Below are 21,507 nucleotides of genomic sequence, written 5' to 3'. Positions count from 1 at the left end.
CAGCGAGTTCCAGGTCCTCACCACTCGCTGCGTAAAAAAGTTTTTCCTCATGTCCCCCTGTATCTCTTGCCCAAAACCTTAAATCTGTGTCCCCTTGTCCTTGTACCATCAACTAGTGGGAACAGCCTTTCCCCGTCGAGCCTATCCAAACCCGTCATAATCTTGTACACTTCTAACAAATCACCCCTCCTTTGCTCTAATGAAAACAAATCCAGCTTCTCCAAAATAACAACAGAAAATGCTGGAAAAACTCAGGAGGTCAGGCAACATCCGTGGGCAGAAATTTGAGTTGACGTTTCGGGTCGAACTCTTCTTCAAAACTGGAAAGAAAAGATAGATCGGAGGCAGGGCTGTGATCGGACAAAAGAATAAAAGTAACAAAAGAAGTAAAAAAGAGACAATAAAAGGTATTAGAAGCTAGACGAGATGGTAATAGGCTGAGATTGGGTGTGAAGTGTACTGGCAGGGCAAGAGATAGCTGCCAGGTGTGAGAGAGAAACAAAAAGGGAAGGCGGGGTGGGTGGAAAGGAGTGGAAAAATTACAAGAAAAAATGAAATAGGGGCCGAGGTTATGATCTGAAATTGTTGAACTCGATATTGAGTCCGGAAGGCTGCAGAGTGCCTAATCGGAAGATGAGGTGCTGTTCCTCGAGTTTACGTTGAGCTTCCGTGGAACAATACAAGAGGCCAAGGACGGTCAGGTCCGAGTGGGAATGGAGCGTTGAATTAAAATGACAGGCGACCGGAAGCTCGGGGTCACCCTTACGGACTGAACGGAGGTGTTCCGCAAAGCGGTCACCCAATCTGCGTTTGGTCTCCCCAATGTAGAGGAGACCGCATCGTGAGCAGTGAATACAGTATACTAGATTGCGAGAAGTACAAGTAAATCGCTGTTTCACCTAGAAGGGGTGTTTGGGGCCCTGGACAGTGGGAAGGGGGGAGGTATAGGGGCGGGAGTTATAGGGGCAGGTGTTACATCTCCTCCGCTTGCACGGGAAGGTGCCAGGTGAAGGGGAAGGGCTGTTTGGGGTGATAGAGGAGTGGACTAGGCTGTCTCGGAGGGAGCGGTCCCTGCGGAATGCTGAAAGGGGAGGGGAGGGGAAGATACGTTTGGTGGTGGGATCACTTTGGAGGTAGCGGAAATGCCAGAGGATGATCCGTTGAATGTGGATCAGCCCCTCCCCTCCCCAGTACACTTTACACCCAATCTCAGCCTATTACCATCTCGTCTAGCTTCTAATACCTTTTATTCTCTTTTTTACTTCTTTTGTTTCTTTTATTCTTTTGTCCGATCGCAGCCCTGCCTCCGATCTATCTTTTCTTTCCAGTTTTGAAGAAGGGTTCGACCCGAAACGTCAACTCAAATTTCTGTCCACGGGTGTTGCCTGACCTGCTGAGTTTTTCCAGCATTTTCTGTTGTTATTTCGGATTTCCAACATCCGCAGTATTTTGCTATCGTACCAGCTTCTCCCACCTGTCCTTGTAGCTAAGATCCGCCATCACCGGAACCATTCTGGTAAATGTCCTCTGCATCCTCTCAAGGGGCTTCACATCCTTCCTAAAGTGTGGTGACCAGAACTGGACATAATACACCAGTTGTGGCCTAACCAGCGCTTTCTAAAAGTTCAGCATAACTCCTCTACTTTTGTGCTCAATACCTCTATTTATGAAGCCCAAGATCCCATATGCTTTGTTAACCACTCTCTTAATATGTCCTGCCACCTTCAGGGACCTACGCACATTAACTCCCGTGTCTTTATGCTTTCAGATAATGAGCAAGCACTTGAGCAGCCTGTCCCTGAGGGCATTGTCGAGAGCGAGGTGGGAGAAGAGGAGGAGGAACAACACGTCTTACCCGCAGGCACCAGCTCAGATACCGGCACTACACGTCTTTAGAGGCTAGTATAGTAGCAGGATTGGCATGAGGTGCTGCCCTGGGGGAGTGGCAGTGGGTCAGTGGAGCAGGAACCTGCTATCCTCTCTCAGGATGACAGCATTCCTGCTCCCACCACCGCCACTCCGCCATTGCCCTTGTCGCTGCCTGTCTTCCAGCCAGCTGAGACTGCTGTCACCCATGCTGAGGTGGTGCAGTCTACAGCCATCTGAAGTCTCCTGCATGGACACTCTGCAGCCTTCCACCAGCCCTGCTGCAGCCACTGGGTCAACACTTTGTAGGAGCACTGGAGTAGGCAAAGGCACAGTAATGAGAAGCATTAAGCGATTGCACATAGTTAATATTTTTGATTTAAATATGTGTTCACTGATTGTTGACAAATTTATTAATTCAGTTTGGATTCCTTTTGTGGTATGTCTCATTTCAGCTTTGCATTGTGATATGGCCTACGACAGGGATGGAATGATGGGGATGTGGTGAGCAACGGTGATCTGGCATTTAATTCATTCAAACCGCAGTCTGATGAGGCGATTACAGACTGCCCTTCCGGAAGGCCGATTGAATGGCTGCCTCCTCCCTCGCTCCTGTTCCTCCTCCTCATCTTTTTCTTCCTCCCCATCCTTTTCCTCTCCCTCTTCCTCCTCCTGGGGTGGTCCCACAGTCCCTGGTGGCAAGGGCTTTGCCCTCATGATGGCCAAGTTGTGCAGCATGCAGCAGACCACTACGAAATGGGACACCCACTCAGTGAGTACTGGAGGGCTCCTCCCGAGCGGTCAATGCCACGGAACCATTGCTTGAGCACCCCGATGGTCTGCTCGATGATGTTCCTGGTGGCGGCATGGCTCTCATTATATGAGTGCTAGGCAGGAGTGTTGGGGTTGAGGAGGGGAGTCATGAGCCAGGTGGAGAGCGGATAGCCCTTGTCTCTGAACAGCCAGCCATGAGCTTGACGTGGTGGCTGGAAGAGAGCTGCCACACCGGTCTGGCGCAGGATGAAGGCATCATGGCTGCTGCCAGGATAGCGGGCATTGACATTGAGGATTCGCTGTCTGTGGTCACACACCAACTGCACATTAAGTGAGTGGTAGCCTTTGCGGTTACAGAAGATCTCAGGAGCATTATGCAGTGCCCGCAAAGCCAGATGGGTGCAGTCAATGGTGCCCTGCACCATGGGAAATCTGGCTATCCTGGCAAAGCCACATGCACACTCGTCCTGATTCTCTCTGGTGAGGGGGAAGGAAATGTAGTCCCTTCTCCTACTGTAGAAAGCCGTTGTGACCTCCTGGATGCAGTGATGGACGGCGAACTGCGAGATGTTAGCTACGTCTCCTGTTGCAGATTGGAAGGATCCACTGGTGAAGAAATGGAGGGTGACGGTGACCTTTACTGCTACTGTGAGAGCCGTGGTCACCCTGATCTGAGGCTGGAGGTCTGGTTGCAGGAGGTGGCAGAGTTCTGTGACCACATCCTTGGTGAAGCGGAGCCTTCTAATACACTGATCCTTGCTTAATTGGAGGTAGGAGATGTGCTCTCATATTACCCTCAGAGGGTAAGGCCTCCTGTTGAAAACTCTGATGGCCCACCTCCACCCTCTGGCCACATGTTCCAATCTTTCTCGCTGCCTCCACTCCCTCCGCCGTAGATCCTGGAGGGTGAGGTTGACTGCCAGTACAGCCCCCATTAATGTAACCAATTGTAGCAGTTTGAATTTTTAAAGAATAAGTGTAGCTTCTTTTTAGTTGCCACAACACTCCTCATACAAAATAACCATGAAACTGACAAGAAACCACTGAAACTCCACTAACCTGACAACTGCAAGTCATTACTGATGATCCCTTTAAATAACGTCGCTGGAGCCGCCTTCCTGCTGCTTCATACCTGCTCTCCGTCGTTGTTTACTCCAGGCGCTAAGGTAGGTGGCGACAATCAATTTCGCAGATCGGGTGCTTAGTGAGCGTTGCACACTCACTGATGTCACGATCCACCTGGCGTTGAGGCTCCCATCGATAACTGTTAGCAGCGGCGCTGTGGGGTGGGGGGGTGCGATTTGGCAAGCGGCGTTGGATTCGCCTCGCCCCAACGATAATGCACTAGCTCCCCATTACCACCATCTGCTGGCGCTAACGGGAGGCACTAAGGTACCAAATTTTTCCCCTGAAGTATTTTAATGATGACAGCTGAATCTCCACAGTAGAAATGGTGCCCTATAAACTGACTAATCGTGAAACATATTTCACAAACTTGCATTCTCAAAAGACTGTCTAAGGAACTATGTCAATTCATGGTTCATCGGCTTTAGTTGTCCTGGTGAACCAGTCCCATCGTAATAAAAAGTATCCACAAAAGGGAATAAAAATCAGACCCCTCAACAACAGACAGACTTTTGGTCAATTGTGGGCAAGCTGATGGAAACCACAGCTTAATCAGAGTAAAACCATTTAGATTTACCGAAAATCAATTGATTTGTGATGCTCTTGATCCAGAAGCCAATAATTCTCTTGATGATGAGCATACTGTCAGAGGGTTAACTCGCAGCATTTCTAGAGCCTGGGACATAGCAAGACATTTTAGTCCCATTGAGAAGCTGGCCTGCTGTGAAGATTTATTGAGCAGTTAAACGGATATAGGATTTTATGGGAAGATACAGTCAATCAATGTTTGAATTGGTGTTGCAGTATCTAGATGTGAGACTGAGGGAGACATGCTTGGCCCCACTCTTATTTTGTTACTGATTTTCACCCTACTCATCTCTTGAAGCATTCACTGTTCTATGGCACTTGGCACCCTCCAGGAACTCGGCCTAATGGCCATTCTTTCCTCAACTAACACCACCTAAAGAAATTGATTAACTGGTCTTCTTAAACCCCTCTCCCCTGTCTCCTCCACCCTCACCTCTGATAACAAGTGTGAGGAGCTCATGGACTTCTTTGTCTCTAAGATTGAGACCATCCGCTCAACTGCCTCTGCCACTTCCCTTCCTTCCCCTAGCCCACTGAACCAAACTTCCTCTAAGGTTCCCCCTGCCCTAGCCCTGAACTGGAGGCGGGTCTGTTGTGAAAATCAGAAAAATTGGCCTCAGACACCCAACCCGCCTCCATCCCGCCCCCACCCGATTTTCGTGAGTGTCTGTTTAGCCGCTCCCAAACTGACCTGTCTGGAACCGGTGGGACAGGTAGTTAAGGCAGTTAACAGCCTGATAACTGCCTTATTAATCCTATTTTGATAGTGGTTTCCCATTTTTGTGCTTCTGGCTCCTGTTTCCCGACTTGTCAGAAACAGGCCAGGTTCAAGGAGACGAGTTGCTGGAGAACATGACTTGTAGTCATTGGTGGAGCACTTTAAAAGCACCCCTGAAACATGGTTGACATTCAAATGCAACAACTTTGCTTTTGTAGGTATGGGATAAGATTTTGCACATATACTGACCTTCTGACTTCTCAAGCTGACACCCATCTGCAGTGTGACATGAATGGAATAATTTCAGGCCACTTCGACTGTGCGCTTGCAAGATTGTTGCCTTACATAAAATCTATAGCTAGGGGATGGGAAACATTTATGCACTCTCATCCTGGTCCTCATAATTGGAGGAGTAGCAGCCGCGTGGCTCAGCGCAGATCTTCCTGGGAAGGAGTAGGAGGAGGACGAGGGGCACCTTGCATGCCCTGTTGTGACCAATGCAGCATCCCTCCAGTTCACTGCTGCCCATCAAGCAGGGTATGCACACTGCCATGCCACAATAGCATAAGCTTACACTTCAACCATAGGTGTCTACCATATGGCTCTTTAATTATAGGCGACACTTGTCCAACGTCATACTTCATCTCTGCTATAACCTGTTATTTCCTATCACTTTCACCATCAGCATTACAAAAGCAAATCGCCCCGAGTCCACAATGCGCTTTTGCCATTTCCCATAACACATAGGCCACACAATCAACTGTTTAACATAATTTATCTTTAACACATGACAAAAGGATAATAAACCAGCAAGAGTCAGAAAAAAAGAAACATCACCCAAGTGACTCCCCTTGTGACTATAGGTGCTTAATCTTTCTCTTACGCGTGCTTCTACGTGGTGCTTCCCCTGTGGCTGCAGCAGATGTAAAGGCACCTTGCTGACTAGGGTGCTGCGCCTGCTTAGACACCTTTGGCGGGCGTCCTCTGGGTTTGGGAGCCTGGGAGGGATCTTCAATAGTCTGCTATTCCTGCGGCTGTGCCGGGGATGAAAAAGCCATCTCAGTTGTCTCTGCAAAGTGGGTCTCTGACCCAGGGCTCCGCAGTGGTATGGTCATGTGAGCGCTTTGAGAGGAGCCCACACTTCCTTGTGTCCTGCCAACAATATCCCTCTCATGGGTCAGCCGCACCTCAGTGCTGGCAAGTGACTGGAGAGCACCTTGTTGCACTTCAGGGGGACCACGAGGACCCGTATCTGCACTGGCAGTCCACCTCAAAAGGACATCCATGAGGAGGACTGGTCTGGTCTCTCTGCTCAATAGCTGCCCATCGTTCCTCCAGAGATGTCATTCTATTCTGAACAGTCACCATGTTTTCCTGACTCTGGCGACTTATTTTCTCCATGGCCATAGCCATCCTTTCCACTGAGGTAGCCATCCTTTCCACAGAGGTTGCCATCTTATCCATGGTGGTGCATTCATGCGCCATTGCCTCCACCACGGCAGTGCTGATGTTAGAGATGGACTCCTCCATTCTCTTCGCACTCGCATTAACCCTGGAGGCAAACCCTTCCTGAGACACCTGCACTTGTTCCTGTATTTCATGAACAGCTATTTTTCTGGATGGCCCCCAGAGGCACAGCATTTGCATGCAGCTCAGCAGGGCTAGGAAGGTCCTGCGACCTCCACCGAGGACTCTCCACTGCCGTCGCTGTCTCCACCATCTGCTGATGCTCACTTGTGCGCTGTGATAGATCAGGTGGCAACACTACTCTAACTCACGATGGTCCCACGGAGGTGTGTGTTGCTGCGCTGGTGCTGGGTGCGCTGAGTCCTGGTGACACTGCTCCCTCAGAGGCTTCAGGTTCCTCTGAGTTGTCCAGGTCTTCATCCTGGATTGTGAGGAGGGGGGCTCGATGGTCCTGTGTGAGAGTAAAGGCATGATTTAGACATCTGATACTGATGTAGCAGACACATCCTTTTGAGCAGATGATACAATGTGATTTTCTATGAACATCATATGCCATTGCTTTCTGAGAGGGATGAAACTCTATTATGTCACCAGCTTCCTCTAGTGTGACTGTCTCTCCATCACCCACTTCCAGGTCCTTGCCACCTACAACAATCTCGTTTGCAGCCTCCTCAGCATTGGTCAGTGTTCCTCCTCCAGTCATTGTTCTATCCTCTTATTGTGAGCTATCTTTTCCTGCAATGAGGGACACAAGTGGTGTTTCAGCCACAGTGATGGAGTGAGTGTGAATAATCCCTACCATAGAAGCTTTCAGGGAGCCGAAGATGGGGTAAGGTGCCAAGAGGAAACTAGCTCCCTGTGCGTTGTTAGTTGTCACTGCATGACAGTGAGAGCGAGTCTAAGGGGTGCATAGGCAGGATGCTGAAGTAATTCAGTGCAGAGACGGATAGGAAAGGGAGCAAGGGAAGTAAGAGTAAGGTGGGATGTGCAGGAGGAGGCTTACAACGCAGAGTGCTGGTGATGAGAAGAGAAGGGAAGCAGAGTGAAGGAAAGTGAGATGGGATACTCACTTTTGATGTTCGCACAAGATCATTAAACCTTTTTCGGCCCTGGATCCAGGACCTTGCATAAATGACCTTGCGCTCATCTCCTGAGCAATGTGCAGCCAGGCTGCCTTGATCTGCTGAGGAGGCTTCCTCCGGCCATCAGGAGGGAAGAGAATCTCCCTGCGCCCTCTGACAGCATCCACAAGAACTTGGAAGGACTCGTCATTAAAATAAGGAGCTGCCTTGCTTCTGGAAGAAGCCATAGCGTTTAAATCAAGTCCAGGAAACCACAACAGAAAAGCTCAGGCTGGATGGCAGCTATAAAAGCAGCTGCTGTTATGACATCATCAAAGGCGGCCAGCCGACCCGATCACACTCATTGGACCAGCCAGCACACCTCCTTGAAATTAACAAGCTCATTGAATCAAAATCGGACATCAGCAGCTGATTCTGCCAGAAGCGGCTCCCGAACCCGCCCACCCCGCAACCCGACTCCAACCCGCCTCGGGAATTAAAAATCGAGCCCAAGATCTTTCTCCAGTTTCTCTCCAATCTCCCCTCATGACCTCTCTGCATTCATCTTACTGCTGACCACCCAACTTCTTTTACTGGCTCCCATGCTAGCTGACATTGTTAACGGTTCTCTCTCCTCAGGTACTGTCCCCCTCTCCCTCAAATCTGCCGTTGTGGCATTGTCACATTGGGGAAACACTGTGTGTATGTAGATAAACCTGTATATCCCCTTTAACTGCTGTATTCCCCTCCCCCCGCAAGACAGTTGCAAGCTGAGAGGAATAAGGCATGTTCAGACTTGCCTGCTGCTGAGAGAAGGAAAACCAATCAGGTTCCAGCAGGTGACCAATCCGTGAGTCATCACAGGTTTGCAGGCTGTACGAATTCAGTACTGTATTGTGAGAGTTGGAGTAAAGGCCTATTTCTTGTAGCTTGCTGTGTTGCCTATTTCTTTACGCGGGAGACTGTAGTCTCCCACATTGCTGACCCCGAATGTCGGCGGCCGAAACCCCCGACTCACGTAGCCCTACAGAGGCCAACAACGGCCCGACGGCAACCAGCAGCAGCCCGCTGTCAGCCGGCGCCGTGTCCTTGAAGCTCCCCAACTTCTGGGAACCCCAAGCACCGGCTTGGTTCGCGCACACGGAGGCCCAATTCACCCTTCGCAGGGTTCAAGACGATGAAGAAAGGTACCTCCACGTAGTCTCAGCACTAGCAAGCTCCACCGCCGCCGAAGTTCTCGACCTGCTGGGGAACCCACCACAGACAGGCAAGTACTCAACCATTAAGGGCCGCTTGCTGCAGGCTTACAGCCTGTCCGGGGAGGAGAGGGCCCGCAGGCTTCTTTCACTACCAGGCCTCGACGACTCTACCCCGACCCAGTTGATGAGCCGGATGCTTGCGCTCCTGGGCTCTGAACCGCAGTGCTTCTTGTTTCGGGCCCTTTTCCTCAGCAGGTACAGACTGCCCTCGCGGGGTCCCCGATCACGGACTGCGTACAACTGGCAGCCGCCGCGGACAAAGTCTTCGCCGTCGCCCAACTCGGCTGTGCAGCCGCGAGGCTCCCCGGCACCACCGAGCGCGCGCCGCCACGCCAGGCCACAGAACTATGCTACTACCATGCGCGTTTTGGCCACAAATCCCAACGCTGCAGAGCACCCTGCTCTTTCGATCAAACCAAGATGGCCACCCGGCCCAACACGCCAGCCCCGCGCCGCCGTCTAGGCCCGCTCGACCGCACCCCCGCCGCCACGATGGCCATCGGCACCGCAGGTGAACTGCTGTACATAACCGACTCCCTTTCAGGGCGCAGATTCCTTTGCGACACCGGAGCCCAATGCAGCATAATTCCTGCCTCCCAGCTCGACATCCAGGCAGGCTGCAGCGGCCCACCCCTCGTGGCGGCAAATGGCGCAGCCATCGCTACTTTTGGAAAGTGACGGGCCGAGGTTTGTTTCAACGGCCAGCGATTTACGTGGGATTTCGTGACGGCCTCGGTGGCATATCCCTTGCTGGGCGCCAATTTTCTTTGCGCCCACGGACTCCTGGTCGACGTCCGTGACAGGCGCCTGATCGACGCAGCAACTTTCGCTTCACTGGCCTGCCAGCAGAGCAACAGCCCGGCCCTCGTCGGGTCCTGCTCTGCCCTCGTCGGGTCCTGCTCTGCCCCGGCGGATGACGACTACGCCCGCCTACTCGCAGATTTCCCGAGGCTCACACAACCGACCTTCTCAGCCGCAGCAGGCAAGCATGGTGTCGAGCACCACATCGCCACTACGGGACCACCAGTGTTCGCCCGAGCCAGACGCTTGGACCCAGCCAAGATGGCGGTGGCCAAGGAAGAATTCGCCACGATGGAGAAACTGGGCATCATCCGCCGCTCCAACAGCCCCTGGTCGTCCCCCCTCAACATTGTGCCCAAACCGGGCGGTGGCTGGCGCCCCTGCGGCGACTACAGACGGCTCAACGACGCCACCACGCCCGATAGATACCCCATTCCACATATCCAAGACTTCTCGGCACACCTAGCAGGAAAGTCCGTCTTTTCCAAGGTTGACCTGATTCGCGGCTACCATCAGGTCCCCGTCCACCACGCAGACGTCCAGAAGACGGCGGTCATCACCCCCTTCGGACTGTTCGAGTTCCTGCGCATGCCCTTCGGACTCAAGAACGCCGCACAGGCCTTCCAACGGCTCATGGATTCCGTCCTACGGGACCTGAGCTTCCTGTTCGTCTATCTGGACGATATCCTCGTGATCAGCACTAGCAAGGTCGAGCACATCGCGCATTTGCGCTCTCTTTTCCAGCGCCTCAGCCAACACGGGCTAATCGTCAACCCGGCCAAATGCCAGTTCGGAGCAGCCCAAATTGACTTTCTCGGCCACAGAATCTCTCCAAGGGGAGCCATTCCCCTACCTTCCAAGGTGCAGGCGGTGGCAGACTTTCCCCAGCCCACCTCGGTCAAGGCGCTGCAGGAATTTTTGGGGATGGTCAATTTCTATCACTGTTTCGTGCCCAAGGCCGCCTCACTCATGCGCCCCCTCTACGAAGCCACCAGGGGCAAAACGGGCAAAGAGCAACTCACCTGGTCCAGCGAGATGGCGACAGCCTTCCACCAGACCAAAAGCGCCTTGGCCAACGCCACACTACTGGCCCACCCCATCCCGGGCGGCAAGACCGCACTCACCATGGATGCCTCGGATTACGCCGTCGGCGCTGTCCAGCAACAGTGGGTCGAAGGCGCGTGGCAGCCACTGGCATTTTTCAGCCGACAGCTGCGCAAGAACGAGCAGGCCTACAGCACGTTCGACAGAGAGCTCCTGGCCCTGTTCCTGGCAATCCGTTTCCTCCTGGAAGGCCGGCCATTCACCGCATTCGTGGACCACAAGCCGCTCACTTTCGCCATGGCCAAAGTAACCGAACCCTGGTCCGTGCGTCAACAGCGCCAACTCAACTTCATCTCGGAGTTCACCACGGACATCCGCCACGTCGCCAGCAAGGACAATTTGGTGGCCAACTGCCTCTCAAGACCCTCGCTCCACGCAGTGCACCTGGGCGTCGACTACGTCAGCATGGCGAGAGACCAGGCTGCCGACGCGGAGATCCAGGCCCTAAGGACGTCAACCACCAGCCTCACTCTGGCCGACATCCACTTCCACGCAGCCGGCACAACCCTCCTGTGCGACGTCTCAGTCCCCTCGCCTAGGCCGGTCGTCCCATCCGCCTGGCGCAAGTGAGTTTTCGACATCATCCACGGCCTCTCACATCCAGGGATGCGTGCGTCTCAGAAACTCATGTCCGCCAAGTTCGTCTGGCCTGGACTCCACAAGGATGTGAGAGACTAGACCAACACATGCGTGGCATGTCAGCGCGCTAAGGTCCAGCAGCACACCAAGGCGCCACTGGAGTGTTTCCTGGTGCCTGAGAGGCGTTTCGACCACGTCGACGTTGATCTGGTAGGCCCCTTGCCGCCATCGCACGGTTTCATACACCTGCTCATGATCGTCGACCGCACCACCAGATGGCCCGAGGCGGTTCCCCTCGCCTCCACCACCACGACCGACGTCGCGCGAGCATTCGTCTCGACATGGGTGGCCCGGTTCAGCGTGCCGACCGACATATCCTCGGACAGAGACCCCCAGTTAACCTCCCACTTGTGGAATGCCATCACCGCCGGCCTCGGCACCAAGTTGCACAGAACAGCCTACCACCCGCAGGCCAACGGGCTCTGCGAGCGCTTTCATCGTTCCTTGAAAGCCTCCCTCCGCGCCAGACTGGCCGACACCAGCTGGATCGACAAACTACCCTGGGTCCTCCTGGGATTGCGCACCACGCCCAAAGAGGACCTCCGCGCCCGAGATGGTCTACGGCCAACCGCTCAGAGTACCAGGCGACTTCCTCCCCCTGACAATGGAGCCGTGGTCGGCCGCCAGACAGCTTTCCCTGCAGCAGGACGCGGCCCAGCAATTCCGTCCAGTGCCCACTTCGCAACATGGCCCGCAGCCGTCCTACGAGCCTTGAGACTTACGACATGCGGAGTTCGTCTCCGGGATGCGCACAGAGGCCCGCTACAAGCACCATACACCGGCCCCTTCTCAGTATTGGAGACGGGGGACAAAGCTTTTCTTATCGACGTCGGCGGGAAGCCGGACCTTATTTCAGTAGACCGCCTCAAACCGGCCCACCTGGACCTCAGCTTCCCGTTTCGTCCGGCTCTCCCCCCACGGTGGGGCAGACCTCCCATGTTGGCGGCGGCCCCACAAGAGGATCAAGACACGCCAGAACCTTACTTCCGGCCGCCGCCCCACCTTCGCCGGCAGCCCGTCCAGCCAGCCCACCGGCAGACCAGCCGCCAGACCAGCCGACGAACCAACCGGCCAACGTCCCAGACAGCCCTCCTCACACGCCAGATGGCTACTACAGCCGCTACGGCCGTTTGGTCAAACCTCCGCAGAGACTGACTTTTACAGTTAACAAGGATTCTGGGGGGCGTATGTGGCGTTGCCACATTGGGGAAACACTGTGTGTATGTAGATAAACCTGTATAATCCCCTTTTAACTGCTGTATTCCCCTCCCCCCGCAAGACAGTTGCAAGCTGAGAGGAATAAGGCATGTTCAGACTTGTCTGCTGCTGAGAGAAGGAAAACCAATCAGGTTCCAGCAGGTGACCAATCCGTGAGTCATCACAGGTTCATAGCCAGAGAATCACCTGCAACGCCTTTTCTTCCCGCTCCCGCATCGTTACCTCTGGTGCTCCCCAAGTATCTAACCTTGGCCCTCCTATTTCTCATCTACATGTTGCCCCTTGGCGACATCATCTGAAAACACAGCGTCTGTTTCCAGAAGTACACTGATGACACCCAGCTCTACCTCACCACCACTTCTCTCGGCCCCTCCACGGTCTCTAAATTGTTAGGCTGCTTGTCCGACATACAGTTCTGGATGAGCAGCAATTTTCTCCAATTTAAATATTGGGAAGACCAAAGCCATTGTTTTCTGTCCCTGCCACAAACTCCGTTCCCTAGCTACTGACTCCATCCCTCTCCCTAACAAATGTCTGAGGCTGAACCACACTGTTCGCAACCTTGGTGTCATGCTTGACCTGAAATTAGCTTCCGACCACACCTCCGTAACATCGCCCGTTTCCACCCTTGCCTCAGCTCATCCGCTGCTGAAAGCCTCATCCATGCCTTTGTTACCTCTAGACTTGACTATTCCAACGCACTCTTGGCTGGCCTCCCACGTGTCACCCTACGTTAAACTTGATGTCATCCAAAACTCGGCTGCCCGTGTCCTAACTCGCAACAAGTCCCATTTGCTCATCATCCCTGTGCTTGCTGACCTACACTGGCTCCCGGTTAAGCAGCGACTCGATTTCAAAAATGTCATCCTTGTTTTCAAATCCCTCTATGGCCTCACCTCTCCCTATCTCTGTAATCTCCTTCAGCCCCACAACCCCCCCCCCCCCCGAGATATCTGCGCTCCTCTAATTCTGCCCTTTTGAGCATCCCTGATTATAATCGCTCAACCATTGGTGGCCTTGCCTTCTGTTGCCTAAGCCCTAAGCTCTGGAATTCCCTGCCTAAACCTCTCCACCTCACTTTCCTCCTTTAAGATGGTCCTTAAAACCTACCTCTTTGACCTGCCCTAATTTTTCCTTATGTGGCTCAGTGTCAAATTTTTTGTCTTAAAATGCTCCTGTGCGGCGTCTTGGGACATTTTACTATGTTAAAGGCGCTATATAAATATAAGTTGTTGTTGTCATCCATCCCATTGCTTAGTGCAAAATGGTTGCTGTGTTCATCCATTTCAACAGAGATTCTTGTTGAAGAAGGGGTGCTTGTCGTTAGCAGCATGACTACAAGCCTTGCTGAATAGTTTCATGATTTTGATCTCAAAAAAAGAATCCTGTTATGATTCAGGTTTCTCCAAATACTTTTTATCTTGCCCAATACAGAAGGTAAACTTGTGTTTCCTATGAACTGAAGCAAGACCTCATGTACAGGTAATCTGGGAAAGTGTGTCCTGGGGCAGTAATAGACCAGATTGCCATCTCCTATGGTCTCTCAACTTCATTGCTCTTGTTCACTGACAAGACCATCTCCAACCACTTCCTTGGATTCCTTACCACCCACAACCCCTCTCCCTTCCAACCCCAGTTTCTTCTGTGTTTATCCCTGAAAAAAATTCTCCCCTAAGTCATTTATAGTTGTCTTTTCAAACCCCCAACTGACTAGTCTTTGGATTTCCATTGCAACAAGACTTCTGCTGCTGTTGATTTGTTTAATCATTCTTTCACCTCCACCTTTAACCGCAGCAAAACCTACTCACTCTTAATCTGCTCATTTCTTTCGCATCTTAACTCCCTCAACTCCAAGGGGCGTAGACTTGAGTGTATCTAGCACACAACTGGTTTAGCCATCCAACACTAGATCTGGCAGAACCACATCAAGAGCTATTGGGCCTCACGTTCTGCTGCCAAAACCACTGATGCGCCATCAATAACTCCAGAAGACTAAGAGTTAAACTTATAACAAGTAGGCTTTTATTAACAAAAGAATACGAGCATGCCTCTGCTGGTAGACCGATCCTTAAAGCCAGGGGGACTGGAGGTCAATCACCTTTATACCTGGGCTTAGGGGTGTAGCCAGGGGCGGAGCCAGCTGAGGCATGCCCAGACATGTTCTGTACAGGCAGATTAGTGGTTCACCACAACCACCCACTACTCCAGGATCATCCTGGAGTGCAAAGCTTCTTTTCTCCAATACCAACCATCTCCTTAAACTGCTTTCCCCCGCCCCCATCTATCCTTAACCCCAATAACAAGTGCAAGGAGCTCAGGGACTTCTTGTCACTAAGGTTGAGACCTTCTTTACAACTTCCTCTGCTGCTTCGCCCATTTCCCCTTGTCCATTAAGCCAAATCTCACCCCAGCCCCACCATCCTTGCCCCAGCCATGAACCTGAGTCTCTACTTGAGTTTCTCTCCCATCTCCCCATATTCCCTCCCCGAGCTCATCCTATCCTTGAGACCTACCTCCTGCTCCCTTCACTGCATTTCCATAACCTGCTGACTACCCAACTTCTCTTCCTCGCCCTGACTAGCGGCTACTATTCTCTTCCTGACATTATAAATGGTTCCCTATTCTCAGATACTTTGCCTTTTCCTTTCAAAATCATCATTATTATCCCCTCCTCAAAAAAGCACCCTCAACCCTCTGTGCTTGCAAACTACTGCCCCAACTCTAATCTCCCTTTTTTCTTCAAAGTCCATGAGTGTGTTGTTGCATCTCAAATCCGTGCTGGTCTTTCCTGTAACTCAATGTTTCAATCTCTCCAGCTAGGTTTCTGTCCCTGCCACAGCACGAAAATGGCTCTAAATCAAAGTCATAAATTACATCCTCTGTGACTGTGACCTTGGTGCATTATCCCTCCTTATCCTCCTCGACTTCTCTGCAACCTTTGACATGGTCGACCATAACATTCTCCTCCAACACTTTCCTCCGGTGTCCAGCTGAGTACGACTGTTCTCACTCAGTTCCACTCTACCTATCTGATCACAGCCAGAGAATTACCAGGCTTTCCATCCTGCCCTGCATTGTTACCTCTAGAATTCCTCCAAGGATGCATTCTTGGCCCCCTCCTCTTCCTCATCTACATGCTGCCCTTTGGTGACATCCACAGACAAGGTCAGCTTCCACATGTATGCTGACAACAACCAACTGTACCTCTATCACCTCTCTTGACCCCTCCACTGTCTCCGTGTTGTCAGTCTTGAATAAGCCACAATTTTGTCCAACTAAACAATGGAAAGAGCGAAGCCATCATCTTTAATCTCTGCCACAAACTGTACTCTTGCCAGCAATTCCATGGTCACTATCTCAGGCTGATCCAGACTGTTCATAAACTCAGTTCCCTATTCAACCCTAAGTTGAACTTCCTACCCCATATGCTCTCCATCACAAAGACCACCTAGTTCCAGCTCCATAAAATTGCCCACCTCTGCCCCAACCTCAAACGCTGCCAAAACCCTCATCCATGTGTTTGTTACATCCAGACCTGACTACTCCAATGCTTTCCTGGGTGGGATCCCAAAATCCACCTTCTATTAAATTCAGGTCAACCTTCTGCTGCCTGTATCCTATCTAGCACCATAGCTTGTAGTCTTTCTCATCCATTGCTCCTGTCCTCGCTGAATTACATTGGCTCCCAGTCTCCCAACTCATCCAATTTAAAATACTCATCCTAATGTTTAAATCTCTTCATGGGATGGCCTCACCTCTCCCTATCTCTGTAACCTACTCCAGCCCAAATACCCCCTTCCGACTTCTCTTATGACTCCGGCCTCTTGTGCATTCCCCCTCCCTTCACGCAATCCATTAGCAGCTATGTCTTCAGCCACCTAGGACTCATGCTCTGGAATTCCCTTCTTAAATCCCTCCATCTCTTCACCTCCCTCTGTGATTCTTTCCTTATGACCCTCCTTAAAACTCACCTCCTCACCCAAACTTTTGCTCATCCCTCTTAATATCTGGCTCGGCATCTATTTTTGCCTCATGCCTCTGTGAAGTGCCGTGGCATTTATTTTCTCTTTTGTTGTTAACAATTCTGGATTACACAGAGTTCCTCTACATACGTCGATCACCTTAGAAGACAATTAAAATCAGTAATATCTGACTTTCATAATAAGCTGAGTCACAAGTCAAGTCATTTACAGCAACAATGGGAAGTTGTGGAAGTCAGTCCAAAGAACACAACATAGCTGGAACCAGTTCATTACAGGATAGTCAGCTGAGAATCAGTTTCTTTGCAAATTTTTCAAACAATGAACAGGCAAACACTCCTCAGAAAAAAAGTTGATGCCTGATCCTTACCGGTTATATGCTTTTCTTTCAATTACACAGCTGTTCTTAACTACTGAGGTACATTGTGCCTGCTATGGCCAAGTCAAAAATTCTAATAGCAAATGTGGCTCATTTTTATATCCCAAAATATATCTGAAATACACTCTTGCCTTTGAGAAGTCAATCTGCCAGAAGCACTTCATTGGAATAATAAACAGCAAACTCCATAATACAAAAAGGCATCCCAACAGCTACCTATATGTTATGCCATTGCTTACTGGCCTGCTGATACATCTTCACTGTTTCTAGCACTTGAGTGTGTCGTGTGATCATCCCAGCTGCATATGTCTAGAAGTAAAGACCCCACCACTTAAAATGTCCACGTTTAAAACAGGCAATCACTTATATTGGCCAAAAAGTGAAAACCATTAATCATTTGTATCTTTAAGCTCTGTTTATTTTGGGCAGAAACAGCTGGAGGCCAGTGTTATATTGGGAAGTAAGCCAATGACTGATGCCAGCACTACAGATTCCTGTGGTCGGGAGGTTGCTGGGAGCTGGTTGGTTTTCTCTCGTTTGGGGAATTTTTTATACCCGTCACTGACTTGCCCGGTTTACCTGGAATCAGCGCCGGAGCGCAGACTCTCCCTCCCGGTTCAGGCTGAAACTCATTGGTTCAGACTTTGTGTTATGAATAACGGCGAGGCTATCAGCGGTCAACGTTATGGAATAAATCAGACAGCAACTTTCAGCATCTGCACATGTGCAGTTAAATGCGGAAATTGCTGTCCCAGTTGCCCTGCTCGTCCACACCGGTACCTCGCTGATGGACTCGGCATTAAAACGCATGAAGTTGCTATACTTACCCACTAGCACTTGTCCATTGAAGTGTAAATGAATTTTTAACAGCGTGGCAAGTCTTAATTACTGTGAAACAACCACTCTGGCCCTGAAGGTTTACTTTTACAAATGTAGAATCTCATTCCATCAGACTTTAATTAGTGTTGGCGATTTAAAAAAAATAAAAGAAAGCCTGCAGCACAAGGACCCGAGCAAGCAAAAAGTAGATAGGGAGGCATAGAGAGATTGCGGTCTGGGGTCTAGTGGTGGTCGGGGGGTAGATTGTGGTCAGGGGGGAGATGGTTGTTGAGGGGGTCCGATCGCAGGTGGGGGGGGAAGAGAGGGAATCGAGATCGCGGTGGGGGGGTGATTTACAGAGTAGCTTGTGGGGCCTGGAGGAAACACTCATGCTCCTCCTGGCCCACAAGCAGTGCTGTAAAGGCACTTACCTCATGGACCCGGCCCTTCTCGTCTCCTTTTATCTGTTAGGTTTCTTGAGGCCAGGGAAACCCGGCCGACTGAAGTTAAAAATAGAAACATTGTTAAAATGAACACGCCGCCTCCTTAAAAGGTTTCAACAACCTCCTACGAGCACCTGTGGTCGCCTGCCCCTTGTCCCGCCTCCGTTAAAACCGGAAGTAGGAGGGTTCGAGGCGGGTTGGGTTCCTGTTTCAGATATCCAACTTGTTAATCTCCCACTCGAACCAAACCCACCCGTTTTTGGGGGTTAAAATTACCTGCTGCGTTTCTCAGTATGTATTCTTTAATCTGATTGGTTGAGGAATCTCGCCATTGCTTGCCCTGTTCACACAGGTCCCAGGTCCCCTGTAGAAGGCACTAATTACCACAAATCACTGAGTAAAAGTCCACAGAAAGTCTGTGGGCAAGTGTAATTGCAATGAACGACTAGCATCATTCGTTTGCTGCTGACCACAAAATCTAGGCCATTGCTGACAGCGCATCACCTTGGAAACACTTTCAAGAAGGTGGCAATTTCAGAAATTCTCCTGAGCAATTGGGTGAGATAAATGCCCCCACTGAGAGCAACTGAGAGATCAATACTGTACCCCCAGTGAGAGCAACTTGGTTCAGCACTGATGGCCAATACACCGGACAGAAAAAAACAGCAAAGTTCTGGGTTCTGTCCCTCTGTTTGCAAAAAGGACTGTGTGGACCTCTTGTCTTACTGGGGTCTACCTTTCTGCATCTGTTTTTTTGGAAAGCACGAGTATGCCCCTTTCCATGCAACATATTGCACTTATTCTGCCAACTCAATCCAGGTCATACTGTAAGGCATCAGCAGAGCCTTCCGATCATGAGACATTATTTGATAAATTCTCTCCAGATGTGTGCATTGTAAGAACTCCCAGAAAAGCAGCATATTTTTTTGCTGGTGGTTGCATACTAACTGTACATTTTGGGAGCTGTAACCCTGTCTGTTAATAAATGGATGGGCATTGCCAGTGGGCGCATCAATGGCAGCATGACCATAATCAATGGTATCTTTGTGATCAGGAAATGCCAGTCAACTGGTTAAGTTGGGGCAGCCTCTACACCTGGTATTGCATGTCACAGATAAACTTGATGTATATTAACATGTAGCAAAAGAGAGCTTTTGTTACTTCAGTGGTGACTGATCTGATTGGTATCTCCTGGAAGCACCCAGTAGGGTGGAATTTAAGTGTTGCGGTCACATTCACTTCAAATAAGAGTGTTGGTTGGATGTAGGTCCATGACTGCAGATCTAATTCAGGAGCAACTTAGGTCTAAGATACAACCCTGTCAAAGTGCAGTCTCCTCACTGAAGTTCTTCACTGAAGTCTGGGTAAGTGACATGTCAGCAGTACGCAGCTGCATCAGTTTGTACTAAGTCCTGTAAGACTACCTTCTGTGATCACTGTCTCCTGCTGCTGCTCCTCCTCTATCTAGCATGGGCAGATTTGATGCAACATCCATCCAGCAAAAGCATTAACTTCTGCTCCGCTTTCTACTGGAACTCTGCCAGCTCCCTTTAGTGCTTTCGATGGCAGAAATTATGTGAATCCTGAATAAATTTGCACGTTACGCTATTTTCTGCTCAATAACAATTAACAAGTGAAAGAAGCAGTAATGCTGGCTATGTGAGCTACATTATAACAGTGACTACACTTCAAAAGTACTTCATTGGCTGTAAGGACATCCTGGGGTTGTGCAAGGCACTGTAAAAATGCAAGTCTTCCTTTCTTTCTTGTGTTTAAAGTCTTTAATTATAGGAGCAAGGGTACAAGTTACTGCCTGCTCAATTAATACTGTATCTTTAACAGCTCCTTAACACAGAAATAACATGTATGTTAGCTCGAACACACAAAGCAAACTAAACCCTCTGATGAGGGTGTCTTACTCTAAACCACAACCCATCCTCGTCAACACTGAACTGGTTAAACCGGCCTTTCACTCCCTTACAAGATCAGAGCCGGAGCAGCATGACAAGTGTTGAGAAGACAGAGCCCCCATGTTTATGCTGCAGTTGCAGCTTAGCATTCTGCGTCAATTCAAAAAGTTCACCGTTATGGGAACTCATTTATAATGTTTTTTTCCTCCTGCAGTGGGTATAAAGTGAATTACAATTTCATTGGGAGCCTTTTATTTAGCATCAGCCTCTTTGAAATCTCAGCAGACACTGAGGAAAAGAGACGGTTCGAATGGAGTTGAAAATGAGTCATACACAGAAGATAGCACGTCGATGACTTTCGAGTGGACTGGCATCATTGAAGCACGTTCCTTTCATTCAGCAAACAATCAACAGGGCTCCAGGGAGGAGCCTTGAAATTTTGATTAATTTTATGCTGTCAAAAAAATAGATGAGATGCATCTACAGCTAAGTAGCTAATAATCACAGCAGTTTCTGAGTCCCCTAAGGCGTCAGAATGGAAAGTGTGACTGAGGGGCAGTAAACTGTCAGAGAACTTCATTTTAATAATGCAATGAATGGCAATGAGATACAAACCAGCGTAGGTGCAATTCCCTGATTTTCTCACACTCATACATAATAGGCAATCAGTGTCAGGCACATTCTGGGCTGACAGGAAGTCAGTGTTTAAAGGGAGGGGCAGCTGTATTGGAGCCAGCTATGTTTTTATTTGGAGCATATATGAAAGTGAAATTTAACTCTGTGAGAGCTGAATTCTTCAACTTTTGTCTTCGGAGGAGTTTGCCCAGATATTTGGCAGTAAGATTCATCATTGATAGAATTAAAAATCTATAAATGAGAATTGCAACGAGCGTACCTCTCTTTTTGTCTGTTTCGGAGCAGGGAGAACGGATGAAAGAAAGGGCAATGAGGCAGTTTCAATTGCACTAGAGGCAGACTGCCCGCACCTGCCCTTACCCACGCAGCTGTGTCTTTAGACCCAGACGCACCTATCTGGGAAGGTAAGAGGAAAACTGCACCACAGAGATAATTACATAGCTGGACCATCTGCTCAAATCTGTTAATCACCACCATAAAGATGACAATGCCAGTGACAGTCAACATCATCACAGTGTTGAACTTTTGTGCATCAGACTCATTCCAAGCTCCCACAGGAGACATCAGAAATATCAATTAATCTGCAGTGCACAGATACATCAAACAGGTCACTTGTGCATTGTTTGACAGAGCAAACAACTTTATCACTTGTTCCTCTGGAAACCCAGCATCAGGATGAGAAGGCCCTGCAATTTCTTTGTATCAAAGGATTCACTAGTC

General features: G+C 50.1%; 2 protein-coding genes across 2 annotated transcripts in view; one reads left to right on the top strand and one right to left on the bottom strand.

The window, feature by feature from the left end:
- LOC147121646 (uncharacterized) overlaps positions 1–4,511 on the top strand; it is a 52,063-nt gene extending 47,552 nt beyond the window's left edge. Inside the window, exon 2 of the mRNA XM_085976999.1 lies at positions 4,378–4,511. Coding sequence (XP_085833125.1) covers positions 4,378–4,511 — 134 coding nt within the window. The remainder of the gene's footprint in view (positions 1–4,377) is intronic.
- mei4 (meiosis-specific, MEI4 homolog (S. cerevisiae)) overlaps positions 1–21,507 on the bottom strand; it is a 796,394-nt gene that overhangs the window by 178,189 nt on the left and 596,698 nt on the right. The gene's annotated exons all lie outside the window — the stretch shown is intronic.

Source organism: Somniosus microcephalus, chromosome 3 (genome assembly GCF_052327205.1).
Source record: "Somniosus microcephalus isolate GS21.2 chromosome 3, FLI_Smic_1.0, whole genome shotgun sequence".
Classification (NCBI taxonomy): domain Eukaryota; kingdom Metazoa; phylum Chordata; class Chondrichthyes; order Squaliformes; family Somniosidae; genus Somniosus; species Somniosus microcephalus.
The sequence above is the reverse complement of the archived record's forward strand: the minus strand, read 5'-3'. Positions and strand labels throughout refer to the sequence as shown.